Source organism: Apodemus sylvaticus, chromosome 12, assembly GCF_947179515.1.
Source record: "Apodemus sylvaticus chromosome 12, mApoSyl1.1, whole genome shotgun sequence".
Lineage (NCBI taxonomy): Eukaryota > Metazoa > Chordata > Mammalia > Rodentia > Muridae > Apodemus > Apodemus sylvaticus.
The window spans coordinates 85,625,978-85,647,045 of NC_067483.1; the positions used below are offsets into that span (position 1 = coordinate 85,625,978).

The following is a 21,068-nucleotide window of genomic DNA, read 5'->3' on the forward strand; positions in this document are numbered from 1 at the left end:
AACTCACATTTGTAAAAGTTCCCAGATGAAGCTGGCATTGCTGAGCTTGGGCCTTGGGCCTTGGGCCTCTGCCTTGGAAACCATGGAAGTGGCTTAAAATGAGCGAAGATCCTGGAAGTAACGTGTCAGCCCCTCATCCTCATTCTCCCGTGTGAGAAGGACGGATGGCACGAGCCAGCTGAGCTTCTGAGATGTAGCTCTGGGAACTCTACGTTCTCAGAGAAAAAACGTCTGAAAGCAAAAGTGGCTTTTCTGTAGGTTCTTTGAGTTGGGGTTGGAATACACAGGGAGAGAGGATAGGCACTGCAGGGCTGGCTAACTTCTCTGTGACACAGGATGGAGTTTGAGTCTCTGAGTGTGACCAAGAATCCTAGATAGAGCACTCCTTGGCTAGAAATAGAGTGAGCTCGTGAGTCTAGGGGAGATTTGTTTCCTTGAAGACTAGGTAGCTGACATAGTGATGGCTTGCAAATGAAAAAGAAGAGGAAAAATATTATAATTGACCAGGCAGCCCGAAAGTACGAGAGGAAACATCAAACGGGACCCAGAAAGACGGGTAGCCGCTGGTGAAAAATAACAAAGGAGAAATTTTGAAAGAACAAAAATATTTCCATGTGTATCTAGAAAAATACACACAGTGATACCAGGAAACAGGTCCTGACGGCCAGGACCATCTTGTGGTGATGGACAGATATCCAGTTCCTACGCATAGTACAAGTGTCTCCTTTTCCTTTAATCAAGTTCATGGCTGGCTCCATGTGTTAACCAACTCAGTAAATAAGACTTCTCATATCCCAGTGTTGACCCAGAAAATATTTGGTATTTTCTTTTTCAGAGGAAGGGCTCTCTCTCCATAGCCCAGGCTGACTTCAAACTCAGAGATATATTGCCTCTGCTTCTGCCTCTGCCTCTGCCTCTGCCTCCCCAATGCTGGGATTAATACATGTGCCTCCACACCCACCATAGTGTGCATTTTCAAGTTGGTTTACTGAACATCCACGAGCCTTTTATGTCCTCCTCACTCGCACACAACATGCTATTGGGCAAAGGTACTAGACATGCAGTGGCAGAAAGGTGAACAGGTGAGAAATGGTAGAAGATGTGGATTCCTACCACTATTTTTATATTTTATCATGAGGTATTGTAATAACTTCATTAGACTGAACACATGTGCTTCATGTGAAATAAAAGCATAACTCACCTCTTGATGCCTAGTATATTGAAGATAGACTATACCCGTGGTAGCAGTACATTAAAAGGCCTCAAAAAATGTAGGGGAAATAAATAAATCAAGAAGTAAATACCATCAGATAAATCTAGTGGCACTCACCAACCATACCACTACCCCAACCCATCCATATCCACTTCTACCTCTCTGAGCCCTGTACCAACAGCTACCCTTACTCCAACCACTTCTCCCCAACCTACTCACACACTTACTTTTACCCTTAATTTATACTTAAACTTACCTCTTACATTATTAACCTTATCCCTACCCCTTCCCCTACCATTACTATTCAATGGCTATAGACAGAGACTGCATTAAACATCCATGATATGGAAACATGCATATGATCTAGGACAGATGGAAGTGCACACTTCTAGACCCAAAGAAACTTGCCAGGTTAGGTATAGTTGTTGTGGTTAACAGTCTTTCTAAGTGGGTAAAATCCCATCCATTTCTAGAGGAGCCTGGAAGTCTCTCTTCAAGGGCAGTCTTGCCCACATAGGGTGAAACCCACCTTGTACATGGGCTGGGCTGTATCTCTGCCCTGCTACTATGGCTATATCCATAGCAAACTCGTACACGGGCACCAATCTCAGCCTTAAACCCTTCTGAAAACTAAACTGAGCTCCTGCTCCCACACTCTTACTTGGCATCCCAGTTTTTGCCAAGCTAAGAATATCTTGGTCTATATGAGGGATTCCCCCAGAAGTTCCTCTCTGAACCATGGATGAGGGCTGGTAGGGGATGTGCCAGGCATTCTCTGGCACTGCAGTGGCACAGTAGAAAGGTGTAGCCATCATATTTCTTAATGATGCTTCCAAAACGAATATATATGAGAATCTGGAGCTGTTGAGAATGGTCAGCAGTGGGTAGGAGCGCTGGCTGCTCTTAACAGAGGAGCTGGCTTTGGCTCCTAGCATCCCGAGGCAGCTCACAAGCACCTGTTCATATCAGTTCCTGGGGTTCTGATGCCCTCTTCTGACCTACACAAGTAGTGTGTATAGGTGGTGCACTTTCATACAGACGACTTCTGATACATCATGAATCAGATTTTATTACAGTCTGGAAATAATCTCTTTTTTTTTTGTCTTTGCTTGTGCTCAGAACTATAGGCCTTGTTTTTCTTACGCTATTGGGAAGCCAGGAGACCTAAGCCAACCATATGAGATTGTAAACTATTCTAATAAAAACCATTTGAAATGGTCCACTTCATATGCTGGAATGTATGTGTTTCGCTTGAAGATCTTGGATCCAAACTATAGGTAAGGATAAAATTTTAACTAAGAATAAAATGATATTTTCCCCTTAAGATTTTTTTTCCCTTTTTGGTGTAATTGGATGCCATCTAAATATCTCATTTTTTGTTAATCTTGTTATTTATAAGTTTGCTTTTCATTTTGTAGCAATCAGCAAACATGCTATAGAAGCATGGGGTCTCGTGTCAGCTAGTAATCGGATCACTCAGTCTGAAATTACATTCTGGTATTGTGTCCTCTTGACGTACATATTGGCTACTTTTCCCGTTGACACGACCAAACACCCGACAAGAAGGACACACAGGGTGAAGGATGGCTTATGGCTCCAAGTCTGAGAGTAAAATCTACCATGGTAGAAAGATCATAGCGAGAGGAAAGGGAAGTAGCTGGAGAAAAAACGCAGCCAGAAGCAGAGAGCAATGGAGATCAGGCTCAGTCCAGTTCCAGTCACAGACCCCAGTGCAGGCAACTGTGTGAGCCATGTTTGATGTGGGCTTTCCTCAGTCAGGCACCTCTGGAAAGAGCCTCCCGGGTAGTCCCAGAAGCTGTGTCTCTATGGTGACTCAAAATCCAGTCACCCTGACAATGAAGACTCACTAACCCTCACACTAGCATGTGCAGGGCCCTGGGTTCCATCCTTGCACTATACCAGAACACAGGAAATGGAAGCCCATGAGCCCGTGTGCTTGGCCCTGGAGGAGACACATTCCTAAAATACAACGTGGACTGGATCAATCAGTAATGATTGAATGGAAGGATTGCATGGTAGCCTAGCAATGTGACATTGTCTTTTGAGCTCTGTGGGCTTCCCTCGGCCACCTGGCAAGCAAACATTACCTGACTACCACCCCCCTTCTTCCAGAAGTGTCTGGTATGCTAAAGGCTCACTGATGACTGGAAGCACTTAGGTAGTTTTGGGATGCGGGCTGATTAATGGAAAGACCAAAGCAAAATATAAGAGATTTATGATTTTCCTATGCCCACAAGCCTCCAGTGTATTTCCAAGGAGGCTGAGAGTTCTGAAGAAGGTCAAGGGAGAGGATCTCCTTCTGAGGGAGCTCTGAGTGCTGCGCATCTCCCAGCCCTGCCCGCGCGCATGCGCAGTGAGCATGCTTGCCGGCAAGTGAGGAGGAGAAGCCATAAGGAAAGGGACCTCCCCTGTTGACAAGTGATGGGCAGCTGAACCGATGGACAGAAATGGGTAGGCTAAAGAGTGATGTCGGAGCAGAAAGGGGCAGACTTCTGTCCCCCCTTTGAGGCAACAAATACTTCAGAAAGTAAGCCCTCCACGGCACGAGCTTGGCAGTGTTGCCACTGTGGCACTGCCTGGGAGGTCCTGCTTCAGGTACACCTTGATGAATGTGTTCACTTAACTTCACTTGTTTATTTCTATGCAATACTGGAACTGAGCTGAGGCCTCACACATGCTAGGTAAGACGTCTACCACTGTGCTTCCGCCCAGCCCTTCTCGTGAGAGACAGAGGGCCCAACAGCAGCCATCCGAGCCCAGTCATTTGAGGAGTATCTCCTCTGATGGTAACCATACTTTCTTCCTCTAATTATAAATCCATTCACCCTTTGCTTCATCCTAAGCAAAATGGAAGAGCCCGTTGCTATGGCAGTGTCCCCTTCCTGAGATCTTGGGACTCTACTTGGCTTCAGACATGATACAGGTCTCAGTGCTCTCATGAACACTTTGTTCTGGGCCCTGCCTGAAGGTGGAAGAGAGACGTGGATCTGAGAGATTCACCTCAGCAGACCTCCTTAATCAGTCTTTACATTTTGTCACGCTTGACTGATATTGTCAGCCCGACAGGATTTAGAAGCACCAAAGAGATAAGTCTCTGGACACGTCTCTTAAGAACTTTTCTAGGGCTGGAGAGATGGCTCAGTGGTTAAGAGCACTGATGGCTCTTCCAAAGGTCCTGAGTTCAAATCCCAGCAACCACATGATGGCTAAAAATGGTGAAAGAGATCTGATGTCCTCTTCTGGTGCTATCTGAAGATAGCCACAGTGTACTTATAATTTTTGTAAAAGAAATTTTCTAGATTAGGCAAATTGAGGAAGGGAAGACCCACTCTGAAAATGTGGGCTGTACAACTCCATGAACTAGGGTCCACCACTGGACAAAAGAGAACGTGAGCTGAGCACAGCGCTCATGGCTCTCCTCTCCCTCAGGGGGGTCAGCGTGACCAGTTGTCATGCTTTCCTCCCCACGATGCTCTGTATGTCCTTGGGCTGTGAGCCAAAGCAGACCCTTTCTTCCTCAAGTTGTTTTATCAGGAGTTTGACCATAGCAATGCAAGACCTGAGACTCAGCACCCTCATCTGGAAGGAGGGGTTCTCATGAGCACTAACAGAGCACATAGGCATTCTCCATACTAGGCACATAATAAATGCTTATTTAAACAGCACCTCAGCATGCAGTGGTTAACCATGTAATATTTCTGAAGATACTTATGATTGTTCGGTATTATTAAAGTCATTATGACTGTTACCTTGGAAACTACCACCCAAAGTGTGTAACGCTGTGAGGACGGAAGCTTTGAGGAATCTCAACAGTCACCAGAACGGGCAGCATTGGAGAACTGATCATAATTGTCCTGGAACTGCATGTCTCCTGGGTCCTTGTCAAAAAAATGACACCTTAATAAGGTTCTATGAGATCTGATTGTGAGCATAGATATGGATATTTTAAACAAATTTGACTTAATCTTTAATACTGCTTTTTCTACTTTGCAGCTTCTGTAACCTAACAACTACTTTTGCAATTGAGAGCTTAGGAATTATTCCCAGGTAAAGGGCAGTACCTCACGGTGTTGCAGTTTTTATTTGTTTGCTTGGTTTATTCTGTTTCCTATGTTGGCTTTTTTGAGACAAAATCCCATAACCCAGGACCCTTGGTCTCCGTACCTCAGCACAATGCCTGGTAGAAAGACAGTGAGTTATGCTGATCATCGTTCAAAGGAGAACCCTTTGCTTGGTCACAGGAGAGAAAAATCACACTGAAGCAGCTGCAGGCCCAGAGAAACTAACACTACTGCGATCTGCTCCAGGCAGACACTGAGAACTCAAGTAGGAAACAACCCTTAAGTGTCTGGATTAAAAAGTAAGCCCCATCATGGGAGATACCTCCACAGAATCCCAGAGAAAGAGACCTGAAGTGAAGGGCCCTCAGCAGAGAAGCTTCTAATATACACACTCACAATCACTGACACTCACACATACTCATACACACATACTGATACACACATGCTCACATGCACACACATCCCCACCCGTGCTGTCACAAGTATACTCACACACATACACATTCAAACATACACACAATCCCTCACGTACTCATACACACTCAAACACACACACACACTCACACTCAAATACATACACACACACTCACATACTCATATACACACAGTCACACACTTGCTCACCTGACCTCTCACAAATATACACATGCATGCTCTGACACACAATCACAAATGCTCAGTTACCTTAACCAGCCATGTAACCAAGCCCTGAGCCAGAAATGGTAGCTGCCTGTACTCTGTAGCCTGAGGTGAGAGGGTCACTTGAGCCCAGGAGTTCCAGGCCAGCCTGGAAGCACACTAAGGCAGGTCTCCCCGTGTGTCCTGTCCATCCCTCCATATTTGTGTCAGTGGGTGGTGGCAGCATCTTCAGATGCCCAGAGTTAGCAGTTCTCCTTACTCTTTTGCCTTCCTAGAGTGCTGCATGTTAACAAATGACTTTTGAATACATCTTAGACCTAACCCCTTCTCTCCCATTTCCTCACCCACATCAGCACGCCCTTCTCCCATCCTGCCTCACACCCACGAAACTCCCTCCTCTTGCTCTTTGCCTAAACTCCAACTCTTTCTTACAGTGTGCTTCCTCTTATCTGATGCATGCCCACCTTTTTGGGTTTTGTTTGTTTTGTTGGAGCTGGGAGTGTTGGTTTGGGGGGAAGGTATTTAGATGGACTTTGGCTACTTTGTGGGTTCTTCGTCTACCTTCTAGATCCCTTTTCTTCCACTCTTTTAACCCCCTAACAGTAGATACAAGAGACAAAGGATAGAGGGGAAAGGGGGACTGAGATGTTGTCTTTAAGACTATTTCTTGCTGATTACCATCAAGTTCCTTGGGGCAAGTTTGATCTTCTTCTTCTTCTTCTTCCTTCTTCCTTCTTCCTTCTTCCTTCTTCCTTCTTCCTTCTTCCTTCTTCTTCTTTCTTCTTTCGTCTTCTTCTTCTTCTCCTCCTCCTTTTCCTGTTCTTTGTGAATGACTACCTTGGAGCAGTGCTGGGTCTTATTCCTCCGTTCCCTGCCGCCAGCAAGGGAGGCAGCTGTTCTAAGACAGTGTGATTGGTAGATTAACAGAGAGAGCATGGAGGATGACTTTCTGAAGGCTCCTTTATTGTTTTTATTCTAGATCGAGCGTCTACCTGGTGGCTGCCTTGATTTTTGTCCTGATGCTCACGTTCATCAGTATCCTGGTTCTGAGCTATTTCTGGTACTCGAAGATTTACAGGCAGTTTATTTATGAGCCGCTTCACAAGCCTCCGGGAAAGCAGAAGAAGCATTAGGGAACGTGAGAGTTAACTCTGAATACATATAAGTAATTACATTAAGAATGTATGTTTGCCTAAGAAACATTAAATATAAGCTCATACCATTATTAAATTCAATATCTGAAAAGTATTGTTACATTACTCCCTCAAATAGCATCCGTTATATTGTTGTGTTTGTTATTCCATTTTAATGATAGCATATATACTGTTACATTTGCATTAAAAAAAATCTTTGGCTAGTATGATGCCTAACGATGAAAGTTTTTGATAGTGAATAAAAGTGTCAAATATCATTTTATTGTATCATATGGAACTGTTTATATATAAGACCTATAAAAGCACATTTATTTAAGTCATCATTTTTTAAATAGATTTCAGAAGTTTTTCTAGTGGTAGGTTTCACATATGAGTTGCAGCTGTTATATAGAAAAGCTTGTCTTGGGCAGGAGAGATGGCTTAGCCATTAATTAAAGTCTAGGCTCAAAACGAAAAATATATAAAGGGGCAGCTAATAATCTACATTTTAATGCTGTTTCAACCTTTCATTCTCAAGTTCAAAATACACGTCTTAATTTACCCAAATTATCTGTACTAGAACGTTAAAAAAATTTTTGTGTGCATGTTTGTAGGTGTGTGAGAGTGTGTGTGTGTGTGTGTGTATGTGTGTAGATTATGCTAATCCCAACACTCCGGAGGCAGAGGCAGGTGGATGTTCGTGAGTCCGAGGCCAGCCTGGTCTACAAAGCGAGGTCCAGGACAGCCAGGGCCACACAGTGAAACTCTGTCTTGAAAAATCAAAAGGAAAAAAAGAAAAAGAATGGTTGGATTCCCATCATCCCTCACATGATGACTCATGGTAACTCCAGTTCAGGGGATCCACTGCCTCTTGTGCCACAGTACTGCATTGCATGTGATAACAGACACACATGTAGCTAACACTCCCATACACATAAAATTAAAAATAAAGGAACATAAATAAAGGACTTAAAAAAAAGTTCTAGCCGGGCGGTGGTGGTCCATGCCTTTAATCCCAGCTCTTGGGAGGCAGAGGCAGGCGGATTTCTGAGTTCGAGGCCAGCCTGGTCTACAGAGTGAGTTCCAGGACAGCCAGGGCTATAAAGAGAAACCCTGTCTCGAAAAAAACCAACAACCAAACAAACAAACAAACACAGAAAGAAAGAAAGAAAGAAAGAAAGAAAGAAAGAAAGAAAGAAAGAAAGAAACAAAGAAAGAAACAAAGAAAGAAACAAAGAAAGAAACAAAGAAAGAAACAAAGAAAGAAAGAAAGAAGAAAGAAGAAAGAAAGAAAGAAAAGAAAAACCAAAATAAATAAATAAATAAAATTTTAAAAAACATTCTAATCACATTTCTCAGGAGCAGGGCAGAGCAAGTTGATGGAACATTCCAACAAAGCCTAGGCCACAAAGAGAAACGCTGCTTCTAAAAACAACACCACGAAAACCCCACTAGGCTAGGGGAGTTAATTGAAGCCATCACTGCCTCCAGATACAGACAGCAGTGATAACATGTGCAGCTATTTTCAAAGAGTGCCAATCACTTTCAATCTGGTAAGATACAAACTGGCAATTACCACTGACAAAAGTCACTCCAAAACCAAAGATGTCCAAGGTAAAGAGTATCCCTTGAAATTCCCACCTGTGCTATACCTCTTTGGGAAGTTTTAAAATGGAAAATGGACTGTCTCAAGATCTACTAGTGAAACCGAGTCTTATTCTTCAATACTAACTAGAAAGTCAACTGAGGTAATCAGTGCATTCAGCCAGTAACAATGGATCTAAGCAGAGCTCAAAACATCCTCAAAACATTGGGGGGCCAAGAGGAGCTCCAGAGGAGGGGCGCCTTTACAAACAGTCCCCAGGATTGGTCAGAAAGGAGGCTGGTAATCTGGAAGACATCAGTCTGCATTTCAGCCACTCCTCGGTAGGGGACGGCAGAGTTCTCTATAAGCATAACCAAATACCTGTCAACAAGTGTCTAAGGAAGAAAACATTTCTTTTTCCCTCAGAGTTGAGAGGGCGCTGTCCATACGACAGGCAGGCATGGTGGGGTTCCCAGAGGTGGGAGTGTGTGATTGCCACTGTTCCCATCACGGTAGGTCGGGAAACAGAACCTGAGATGGAAGTAGAGCCCTCAGACCTGCTCTCCAGAAATCCACTCCCTCCAGTAAGACCCAGCCTCCTAAGGACTCCACAGTGCTCTAGCACAGTGCCTCCAGCTGAGGAGCAAGTAGTCAGGATCATGAGCTCGTGGGAGGCCATTCCCACTCAAACCTTTACCCTCTTTGAGGTGGCCAAGGGGACCTGCTTCGGGGTACCCGTGCACAGTGGTAGTCTGCCCCTTCACCTTGCTCAGATTTAGCATAGCCACTAGAATAAAACAGAAGCGATTCCAGGCCACTCCTGATATGTGACTTCCTGCTTGGTTTTTCCCCTGCTGTCTTTTGCAACAGTTGTTCTGGGATAAGCAGCTACTTACTATTTCAGGAGCAGCCCTACAGAAAGGCCAGGAGGCACCAAATTCAAGCCTCCCACTGACCAAATAACACGGTGAGCTTGGAATCCTCTCTACTCCTCAGTCGATCCATAGGTATTGGGCTCTACTGGTACAGGAGACGAGTAGGAGGTATTCACTTAAACTGCCCTAGTTACTCCCTGACTCTGGAAACAGAAATAATGTTCATCCTAAGCTGCTGTACATGTGGGGGGATTTGCCTTTCAGGAAGGCACAGCAGGCAATAGACTTAATTTCTAACCAGCTTTTGAAGCCTTCATGGCTTTGGGATTCACACAGCTGTTGAGGCCACAGCAGATACAAATACAGAAGACCCATTGTCAGGTGGGCCATGTGCTTGGGGAAGACACAGCAGCAGTGCATTGGAGAGGCAGCATGCTTGTTAGGAGAGGCAGGTTGGCTACTCTCTGCAGTGATATGTGTAGGGGACAGTCTCTGCCTCTGGCCATCTGGAAGATAAAACTGTAGTGTGTATTTTCTGTCAACATGCATGTGCCAGGGGACACCGTTCCATTCCTACAGCGCTGGCATGTTTGCCCCGCTCATGCTATCAATGCATATTCACTCAGGGCTCCGCCCTTTCCCCACTGTTAGGGCTGTTTCCTCCTGGATATAAGGAATTGGTTCTTTCAGGATATAAGAAATGGTTTGCAACTAAATGTTTGGTCAAAACTACTACTGTTTCTGTTTCAAATATCTTTCCATGATCTGCTCTTTGATGCAGGTGGCCAGGACTCTGCAAACTACATGTCTGCCACCCTGTGGCTCTCTGGATGGTTCCTACAGGACTAGGTTCTAGGAGGACACTAGGAGACAAGAGAAAGGTGTTCCTGTCTCCTACTGTGTTACTTACATTTCTGTTGCTGTAATAAAACATCGTGATCATGGCAACTTATATATAAAAGGGTTTATTTTGGCTTATGGTCTCAGAAAGCTGAGAATCATGGCAGAGAGTCAGCAATGAGCTACATATGTGGCCGCAGGATCAAGAAGCCAAGAGCGCAGGTTTTAAATATAAGAAGGAAGCAGAGAGCCAGGAGGGCTGGGGGGGAAGGGGAGGAAGAGAGAGAGAGGGGGGGGGGACAGAGTGCTAGAAGCAGGGTGAGACTTTGTCTTGGTTACTGTTCTATAACTGTGAAGAGACACCATGGCCCACAGCAATTCTTAGAAAAGAAAGCATCGAATTGGTGCCTTGCTTACAGCTTCAGAGATTAGTCCATTATCATCATGGCAAGAAGCAGGCCATGGTGCTGGGGCAGTAGCTGAGAGATTTACATCCAGATCTACAGGCAGCAGAGAGACACACACACTGGGCCTAGCGTTGGCTTTGGAAACCTCAAAACCCAACCCAGTGACACACCTCTTCCAACAAGGCCCCACCAACTCCATTAAGGCCACACCTCTCAATCATCCGCCACTGGAGACTAAGCCTATGGAAGCCACTTTCCCTCAAGGCTTTTCTCCATCACATTCCATCATTCCCTGGCCTCCCCCACCCCAATCCCACATAGGCTTGTAGCAAATATCATAATGCAAAATGCATTTAGTCCAACTCAAGTCTTTATAATCTGTAATAGTCTCAACACATTAAAATTCCAAAGTCCAAAGTTATCGGAGACTTAAGGAAATCTCTTAACTGTGCACACCTGTAAAATTACAGTTATATTCTTCCAACATATAATGTCTCTGAATACACAAAACCATTTTATTTATGTTTGTTCAAGACAGGGCTGGCCTTAACCTCATAGATTTGATTGTCTGCCTCCAAAATGCTGGGATTAAAGGCATGCCTTGTTCCAGCGACTGCCTGGCTACCTTACCATTCTAAAAGGGAGGAAAGGAAGCAGAGGAAATACTGGACTAAAGTCAGAGCAACCGATACTCAGAAGGATTCTGCCTCTCCGTGCCCGATATCAAAGTGCTCTTGAGAATTCCAGCTCCTTTTGGTGTTGTTGACAGACACTTCTCTCTGTCAGAGTGGTTCAGTTAGTTGGACTACAGACTGTGAGTTATTACAATAAGTTCCCTTAATATGTAGAGAGATTCCACACGCTTGGTGACTCTACAGAACACCAACTGATTCACATCCCCTCTTCTGTGATGCCCCCCAAAACTTTAGAGAGGATGATACAAATGTCTTATTTAAGGTTCTGCGCTCCACTGTCCTGATGATAATACACTAACCGTTTGACACTGGAGCAATTTTGAGAGTCTGCTGCAATAAGGAGATTATCTGTCAAAAACTGAGAGCAGCACTAATCTATGAGAATATGAATATATGTATTTGGTACTGAAATCACATCTTTGTTATACAGACAAATCCAGTCTCTTTTTAAAAAGATTTTATTTTATATATGTGAGTACACTGTCGCTGTCTTCCGACGCACCAGAAGAGGGCATTGGATCCCATAACAGATGGTTGTGAGCCACCATGTGATTGCTGAGAATTGAACTCAGGACCTCAGGAAGAAGAGTCAGTGCTCTTAAGTGCTGAGCCATTTCTCCAGCCCCTGACAAATCCCATCTTAAAAACCTAAAAGAGAATAGACTGAAGATGGAGAAGAGGAGGAAGAAGAGGAGGAGGAAGAAGAGTTTAAATTGCAGACTCTCTTCATTTTCACCAAGCCTAGGAATATGCGTTATTCTTGGATCTCCCACACTTTAGTTCTCTCTCTTTCTAGAGTAGGTCTCACAGAGACCTAGGTAGGCTTCAGACTTTCTCGATTGTAACCCGTCCTGCGGGTCCGTTATTCCAGGGTTCCGAAGGGGTGCTACCTGAGGGTCAAAGGGGGGAGAGAAAGAACGAGGCCAGGCAGAGAGGGGTTCAATTGTCGAGGCCTCGTTTATTGTTCTGGGGTACACAGGTTTTAAGGCTTTCAGGAGGGACATGCCTCAAGGCAAAGACAAAGGAAGGAAGGGCAATCTTAGCAGTTTCAGCAGGAAGAGATAAGGGTCCTCCAGGGAGACAACAGGTGTTTGCACAGGCTGGAGCCTGCAGCAGTTATCTCAGGACTTCCTTCCACCCCAATTACTGGAGTCGGCGGGTGTTGATGCAGGCAGGACCATTCTGCAGTTATCTCGAGATAATGGCTAAACCAATGCCCACGGGAGAGGCTCTTGTTTGCTTATCTCAGGGCCTTTGCCCTGTCAGCCAAAGTGAGGGTCTCTAATGGCTTCCCACACTCGATAGCTGAGAATGACCTTGAACTTCTGATCCTCTTGCCTTTCCTTCCTCCCCACACCATGTGCCAGGCAGGGTGCTACCATACCCAGTTTTATATAACGCTGCGGATCAAGCAAAGTAGCTTTGTGTATATCAGACAAGCACTCTACCAACTGGACCAGATTCCTTTCCATCTTTTTAGATTTCCAGTACTGTACTCTATTTTCAGACAGGATCTCACATTATATTCTAGACTGGCCTGAAACTCACCACATAGACCATGCAGGCCTTGAACTCCCTGGTAACTCCCATGTCAGGCTCCTAACTGGTAGGGTCACAGGCCTGAGCCACCACATTCGGACATTGACCTCTCTTGATAATCACCTCAAATATTCTTTCATCCTATGCTCTACTATTACTAGTCCATGTCAATTTAGGTTTACACATACATACATATATTATTCTGTCTCTCACTGTAAAGAAAGCAATCATGTCTTAATTTGTATAAACTATTGATGGTGGCTGACAGAAAGCATACTTGGTACTTGTTCAATGGCTGAATAAATGATGGTTTCTACTAATAAGCAATATATTTTCAAAGTCTTTTTGGCTGGCCCTCCAATTATTTCTCCATACTAATCTGAGGTAGGGTTCCTATTGCTGCAATGAAAGACCGTGACCAAAAGCAAGTTAGAGAGGAAAGGTTTCTTTGGCTTACACTTCCATGGCACTACTCATCCTTGAAAGTCAGGACAGGAACTTAAACAGGGCAGGATCCAGTAAGCAAGACCTGATGTAGAGACCATGAAAGGGTGCTGCTTATTGGCTTGCTTTCCCTGGCTTGCTCAGCCTGCTTTCTTATAGAACCTATGACCACCAGCCTAGGGATGGCACCACCCACAGCAGACCGGCCCCTCCTATACTGGACAATAATTGAGAAAACACCTGATAGATGGATTTCTTGGAGGCATCTTCGCAACTGAGGCTCCCTCCTCTGTGATAACTCTAGGCCGTGTCAAATTGACACAAAACAGGCCAGTACACTTATAGCTGAGAAAATATAAAATTCAGAAAGAACACTCCCATAAGGAGCCCAGTTTGGTCATGCCAGCACTTGAGAAGCAAAGGCAGGAGGATTTCACAGTCTGCCTCATCTACACCTCAAGACACTATCTCAAAAATCAAAGAGTGAGAAAGGATGAAAAGAAGTTAAGAGGGAAGGGAAGGGCACACATTACCCTCACCTCAGTTTCCTAGCCTGCCTCCTCCTGCCTCCCTGCACCACTAGGCCATCTGCCCTCTGCCTTTGGCCTTCCATACTGTCAGGAATGAGCTTTCTTCACATCAAAGGCCAAAGCCCACACTTATGTCATTGATCCATACTCCTCTCCCTACATAATTAATCTCTTGACATAGACTGTGCCCCACGATGTCCCTCCTTTAAAATGCCCTTCGTGAAGCACCTCGCCCTTGCCAGTCAGTCATGGCCTTAACTTTAAAGTCATCTCCATTTTTCTAGACTTCATTTGTTTCCCTAAACATTTCTGACAGGGCTTTAAACCCCTCCTTTGGGACTCTGGGACTCCTGACTTACCTTGTTCTGACTTCCCTGCTGTTTCTGTATTTCTTCTCCTACTGTTGTATGATCTTCAAACGCTGAAAGGTCGCAGATCTTTAATTTTCCCTTATTTTTATTCCCCCACCCCCTGTGGACTGAACATGGAGTTCATCTTCTTAGACTAGCTAGCTATAGAAACACAGGATCTGCCTGTCACCTTCACCGAAGCACTGGAGCTACCAATGTGTACTGCCAAGCTTGACTTCCCTCGTGGGTGCTGGACATGTGACCATAGGTCCACAGGCTTGCATACCCAAGTCTCTAGGCATCCACTAAGTGCTCCATATTTCCTCTTCTTGGTTTTCCATTGTCCTAATATTATGTGTGAGTTCCCATAAATTTGCCTAACTCTAACAATAAACATTCCACTATATGATCCAACTTTTTAATCTCATTCCTTCTTTAAAGACTCATCTTAAAGACTGTTCATGACAGGCGGTGGTGGTACACGCCTGTAATCCCAGCACTCTGGGAGGCAGAGGCAGGCGGATTTCTGAGTTCGAGGCCAGCCTGGTCCACAGAGTGAGCTCCAGGACAGCCAAGACTATACAGAGAAACCCTGTCTTGGGGGAAAACAAAAAACAAAAAAACAAACAAACAAAAAAACAAACAAAAAACAAAAAAAAAACAAATGCAAAGACTGTTCATGTCGTTAACTCATGTTGTTATCTCTTCTATAAGCTTGTTAGCTACAGGAAACCTACCCAAATCTACCTCTCATGGACCAAATAGGCTCCATCCAAAGAAGTACATCTGCCCAAACTTCCCACTTACTACCTATTCCAAAGGGTGGGATTCCTCTGGGTTTCAAATGTACATTGTAAAAAAAAGTTCTTCTTTCTCCCAAACATACTTAATCTTATTCTCTACCAGTAATAATGTGTTTCAACATCTTTTTAAGTCCAAGCCCTTGCTACATCCAGGACAACTCTAGAAAAGCAGCCTTCAGATGCTCCAATCTCCTCTGAGACACAGACAGCTTCTACTAGACCTGCTCTTCTGACCTGTACTCAGATGGTTCCATAGACACTGGACAGCAAGGAAGCAGCCAGTTCTCCTGAGACTGGACAAACATCCCCCACACCCATCCCTCTAGGTTCCGCAGACATGGCGCCCCAATGTCAGCATGAAACAGCCAGATATCACGACAACCCTATTCCTGCTTTGCCATCTCCTCTTTCTAGTTTTTCTTTTCTTTCTTTCTTTCTTTCTTTTTCTTTCTTTCTTTCTTTCTTTCTTTCCTTTCTTCCTTTCTTTCTTTTTCTTCCTTCCTTCCTTCCTTTTTTTTAATTAAACCAAAACTCAGGAATGTTAGGATTCTAAGTTGACCCCACAGTCTCCTGGCAAAAGCCAGTTGGCCTGGCCCACTATAAAAGGGGATGCTTGGCCCCTCCTCTCTCTCTTGGCGTTTCTCTCTCTCTTCTCTCTCTCTCTCTCTCTCTCTCTCTCTCTCTCTCTCTCTCTCTCTCTCTCTCTCTCTCTCTCTCCCCTCTTGCCCCCTTGCTCCTCTCCTACCCCCATTCCCACCCCCCTCTCTCCACGTGGTCATGGCCAGCCTCTACTCCTCTACTCTCTCCTTCTCTCTGCCTTTCTCTGCCTCTACTTCCCTCTTAACTCCCCTCCTCATACCTAAATAAACTATTCCATACAATACTGTCAGGTGTCTGGTCCCTCAGTGGGAAGGGATGTCTCCGCATGGGCCTGCTGTGGTACCCCCTTCCCCCCACACCCATAGAACATATCTTTTTCTTTCTCTTTTTATGATCACAACAAAAATTTCACACAGAAACTGCGGCAATCTTTTTTTTATAGAGTTATTTACATTATTTATATGAGTACATTGTAGCTGTCTTCAGACACACCAGAAGAGGGCATGTGATCCCATTCCAGATGGTTGTGAGCCACCATGTGGTTGCTGGGAATTGAACTCATGATCTCTGAAAAAGCAGTCAGTGTTCTTAACCACTGAGTCATCTCTCCAGCCCTCAGGCATTCTTATGTACACATTCAAGTCATTCCTTGGCTCAAATTCTACCAACTCTTCATTTAAATCCAACCTGGGGGGGGGGGGGGGGGAGGCTGGCGAGATGGCTCAACCACTAAAAGCACTTGGTGTCCTGCAGAGGATCTGAGTTTGTTTCCCAACAATCAGATCAAGCAACTTATAGTGGTCTACAACTGTAATTCTCAGAGCATCACTGCCCTCTCTGACCTCCTTGGTGACCTGCATCTCTGTCTCTGTTTCTCTTACACACACACACACACACACACACACACACACAATAAATCTAAAATCTTTAATAGATCTGGCTTCTGACTAGTTAACTCCCTGCCCATAGATGACCTCTTAGCTCATATTTTATTCTAGCCACAGAGGACTTTTATTTTGCCCCTTGAATATCGAAAACTTTGATGGTCTTATGTCTATGTATTATTGACACCTTTAATTGGAATTCTTGGCTCTCTTATATTTGATGAGCTTTCTGTCATTCAGATTTTAGCTTAAAACTAGTCTTTCCCCAAACATCCTAAGATAACAAAACACTCATCGCTGGAATTTTGTCTCCCATGTCTGTTCAGTTGATGAATTACTCAGTCTACTATATTATATGGCATATGGCAGGAACACAAAATATATTTGTTGAATGGGTGCACAAACGCTGTGTTCTAGGACTGAGTTAATCTATGAGTTGCTACAGTCTTCCCACGAACGCAGGATACTCTCCCGAAAAGTGAATTCCGTTTTGAGGGTTAACAGAGTTTGTTACATCCTACTTTTACAACGGTTACTTTCATTTATTGTCTCACGCCTATATTTGCAAAAAGATAAAAAAAAAAAAAAAGCAGACGGGCCTTGGAAAACATAGTCATCACTTCTTCATACTGCATTTTGATTCACATCTGACGCTGCAAACACCAGATACAGCACTGAAAACTAAAAGGCAAATGGAGTCTCTGCTCACCAAGGACAAACAGCGAAGGTTCCATGGACAACCTCTTAGCATGACATCCTGGGAACTGTAGTCTCCCAGGGAGACGTGAGGAACTACAATATCCTGGCGCATGCTGGGATATGTAGTCAGACTGCTTATACGCCCAATAGGAATTGGGGATTCCCACATTGCATTCTGGGAATCTTTCTGCGACCTCGAACCACCAGGGTGAAGTGGCCTCCCGCCCGTCGCCATTTTACGTCTCGAGGTGAAACGCCAGAGAGCGTCAGCGCGCAGGCGGGCTCAGCCCTGGCTGGGGGCTGGCCCCGCCTCCAGGGTGCCTAGAGCCCGCCCCCCGCCCAGGCTCCGCCTTCCCCCACGTGTGTGCGGCCGAGGGGAGGCGCCTGAGCCGGAGCGGGCTCTCCACCTCTCTGGCCCGGTCCTCATACAGGTTTCTGACAGCGTCTCCAGGGAGCGGTCCCGGCTGCCGGATGCTTCCTCCCCGGCTGCGGTGGGCCGGGATGGTCGCTTAGTGCCCGGCTCGAGCCCTGCCCGAGGCGCCCGCGGGGGTGGCAGCGGCCTCCGCCCCGCGGAGACCGAGCGGCTGGAGGACGAGGCTGCGGCCGTGGGGAGGAGGATGGGGGCTAACCAGTTAGTGGTGCTCAACGTCTACGACATGGTGAGTGCGGCCCCTGGCCGCCCGCGCCGGCTGGCCGACCTGCCTGCCCTCTGAGGGGTTTGTGACCCCGGCCTGGTGCTTCCTGCCTCGCGCCCCCGCCTCCAGCTTAGTTCCCAGGGGTGGGGGGAGGGGACAGTCGCGCTGTCTTCTAATTCGAGACTCCAGCGCGCCTCCTGGAGGTGTCCGAGGGAGGGCTTGGGCTCGAGCGTCCTCCTCCCAGCCCTCAGCTCCCCAGCTGTGGGCCCGACCCCTGGGCGCTCTCCGCGAAGCTTTTGTCGCCTTGTGACCTCCCCACTCCCACCTGGCCTCTGAGCTGCCCAGCACCCCTCTCTCCACCGTGCTTCTGCTGTCCTTGCCGGTCTCCAAATGCTCAAGGCTTCCAACAGCTCTCAAGGCCCTGATCCCCAAAGGTGAATGGGAGCCAACACACCCTCACCTCCAAGGCAGCCTCATTAAAATGAATGAAGCGAACATTTATCTAGAAAATAGCGCCGCTGAATTATTTAGAGATCACAGAGGTGACCCTAGCTTCAGAAGACTACTTTCCAGGTGATGCAACAGGTTCATGACATTACCACTAGAGAGGGAAGGGAAGCCTTGTTTATTATGTCATCTAACTTTGAAGAACTGCAAACATACAGGCTGGGCTTCAAAGACTCTGTCCCCTGGATTTGCAATGGCAGTAATACCCCTAGAAGAAGCACGGAGAAGAGAATGATAATGCCACAGGAAGTGCATGTTTGGGTTCCCTTGCCTTTGGTTACTTAATTTTTGTTTTGTAAAGGAAAACCTTTGCCTGAAAAGCCTGAAATTTCTTGGAGATGCATTGACACGTGAAATTTCTCTGGCATTATTTCTGTTGGCTTAAAAATACTTAGCAGAAGTTCCGCAGTAAGAAGTCCTGGTTCTTATTTACAGCTCTAAGCTCTTCAGTCTTTGTACTGTTTGTAAGTTTTTAAATGATTAGGGAGCTATTGATATCAAGGGGTTCCTCATACCATATCTAGAAAATAACATTGACAGGTCATATGGTCTGCCGGTAACTAGAAGTGAGGTTTCTCTTCTAGTAGGTTCCAGTGTAAGTCTGGAGATAAGAGGTAGATTAACAGACTAGGAAAGGTGAATCATGAAGGGGAAAGTTGGATAAGTGGAGCAAGAGATTCTGGAAGAGCATGTGTTTTACATGTTTTACATGACTAACAGCCTATGCTACTGGTTTAGAAATTATTCTCTGGTTTTAAACTTTTTGTGTTCCATGGGAATCTTTTCTTAAGACTTTTAATGTTGCCCCTTTTGTTGTTTTGTTGTTGTTTTGAGGCACAGTTTCTCTGTGTCGTCATGGCTGTTCTGGAACTATTTCTGTAGACCATGCTGGCCTCAAACTCTCAGAGATCCACCTGCCTCTGCCTCTGCTGGGATTAATGCCTGCACCACCACTGTCAGCTTTAATATTGCCCTTTTATTATTTCACTGCCTCTTGCCTATCAGACGTTGGATTTTTTTTTTAACTGATGGAGACTATTATAAACTATTCGTCAGGATGTTTTACTCTGGAGATTATATATTGAGATATCAATATCGGTTGTTTTTTTTTTTTAAGATTTAGTTATTTTATGTGTATGAGTACACTGTAGCTGTCTTCAGACACACCAGAAGAGGGCATCAGATCATGTTGTAGATGGTTGTGAGCTACCATGTGGTTGCTGGGAACTAAACTCAGGACCTTTGGAAGAGCAAGCCCTATATTTTATATTTTTAATCAGTTAGGATTAGGCAATGATCAGTGGCTATAGTTTCAGAACCCCAAAGAAATCTGTAAAATAGTTTTGCTTTTTAGATTAAATTGAATATGCATTATATGGTATACAGTGTGTGTTCTGTAAATCAGGAAAATTGTTACTAATTGTGAAGCTGTACAGGCTAGGGATGATATTCAAATGAATGTTTTTTTTTAGGGGAAAACAGTTTGAATGAAACTATGAAGTAATTAAAAAAGAGCTTATTCTTCCTGTCACTCTAGTAGCTACAGAGAAAGCAGACAGAAAAAGGTTAAGTGACCTTCCCGGGTGACTAAAAGGAGGATCTAGAATTTCTAGATGACAGTCTTGATTCAGTGTTGTCTCTATTGAATAATTCCCTTAATTATTTCTTACAAATTGCCTTATTTCACCAACAGGAAGAGAAGCATTTGAATAAAAATGTTTATGTAAGAGACATACTCTTTGTATGTTCTTTTAAAGGCTTTTGGTCTATGAATGCTATATCACTAATTTAAAAACTTACCATTACTTATTTAATTTTGACCCCATTGAAACTACAGGCAGGACAAAAGAGGATCCAAAGACTATTTTGTGGTTGTAGACTCAGGAAATACTGAAAGAAAAAAATAAACTAGAAGCATTGATAGGTTCTTCAAGGGCAGAGATCAGTCAGCATGAACAGAGGACAAGGGTAGGGAAGAACAGACTGAACTGGGAACTTTGATCCGGTCCAGTTTAACTGAGGGGTAGGATGCATGAAAGAAAGCTTCATAGTGAGCGAAAGATGGCAGGGACTCTGAGCCAAGGGGTGGCCACAGTTCCATTAGGACACAGCCAAGTAGATTAAGGTATACATTTTTTCCTGTTACACCCACTTTTCACAAATCAGTTTTACTTTTTGATGTATTTTGCTTGATGCTGGGGTAGATTCCTTTTATCTTTGGCTATAATTTCTTCTTTGTAGATGCTTTGATGATAATTGTTATTGTCTATAAACCTAGTACATCAGCTGCTCCAAAACCAACCACTGTGTTTTCCTGTTGGAATCATCAGTCCGTAGTCCTGGATCCTTGTATCTTTTTGTCATCTGCTTCAGCTGTGACTATTTTTCCTGTTAACTATATTGGATGGCTGGAGATCACTCCTCTATGCCTCCTATCCATATAGATCACCAGCAGGGTTGCCCTTACCTTCCTTTCCTTGGAGGTCGAATACATTCCTCAAAAGGTTATTTATCCTGTATTGCTTACTTCCTTTTTGCTGATTAAGAGTCCTCTGAATACTTTGGGACAACCTACTACCAAGAAAATATGGCCAGGACTAATTCTTTG

The 21,068-nt window shown here is 44.7% G+C and overlaps 2 protein-coding genes across 3 annotated transcripts in view; both read left to right on the forward strand.

Annotated features, from left to right (window-relative positions):
* LOC127697239 (cation channel sperm-associated auxiliary subunit epsilon-like) overlaps positions 1-7,345 on the forward strand; it is a 100,883-nt gene extending 93,538 nt beyond the window's left edge. The window contains exons 20-22 of the mRNA XM_052200235.1: positions 2,333-2,490; positions 5,228-5,281; positions 6,914-7,345. Coding sequence (XP_052056195.1) covers positions 2,333-2,490; positions 5,228-5,281; positions 6,914-7,067 — 366 coding nt within the window. The 3' untranslated portion in view covers positions 7,068-7,345. The remainder of the gene's footprint in view (positions 1-2,332; positions 2,491-5,227; positions 5,282-6,913) is intronic.
* Desi2 (desumoylating isopeptidase 2) overlaps positions 1-21,068 on the forward strand; it is a 167,457-nt gene that overhangs the window by 109,476 nt on the left and 36,913 nt on the right. The window contains exon 1 of one of the 2 annotated variants that reach the window (XM_052200233.1): positions 17,538-17,977. The exons of the other annotated variant lie outside the window; for it this stretch is intronic. Within the exon in view, the coding sequence (XP_052056193.1) occupies positions 17,936-17,977 (42 nt within the window). The 5' untranslated portion in view covers positions 17,538-17,935. Of the gene's footprint in view, positions 1-17,537; positions 17,978-21,068 lie in introns of those variants that run through there. 2 annotated transcript variants of the gene reach the window in all.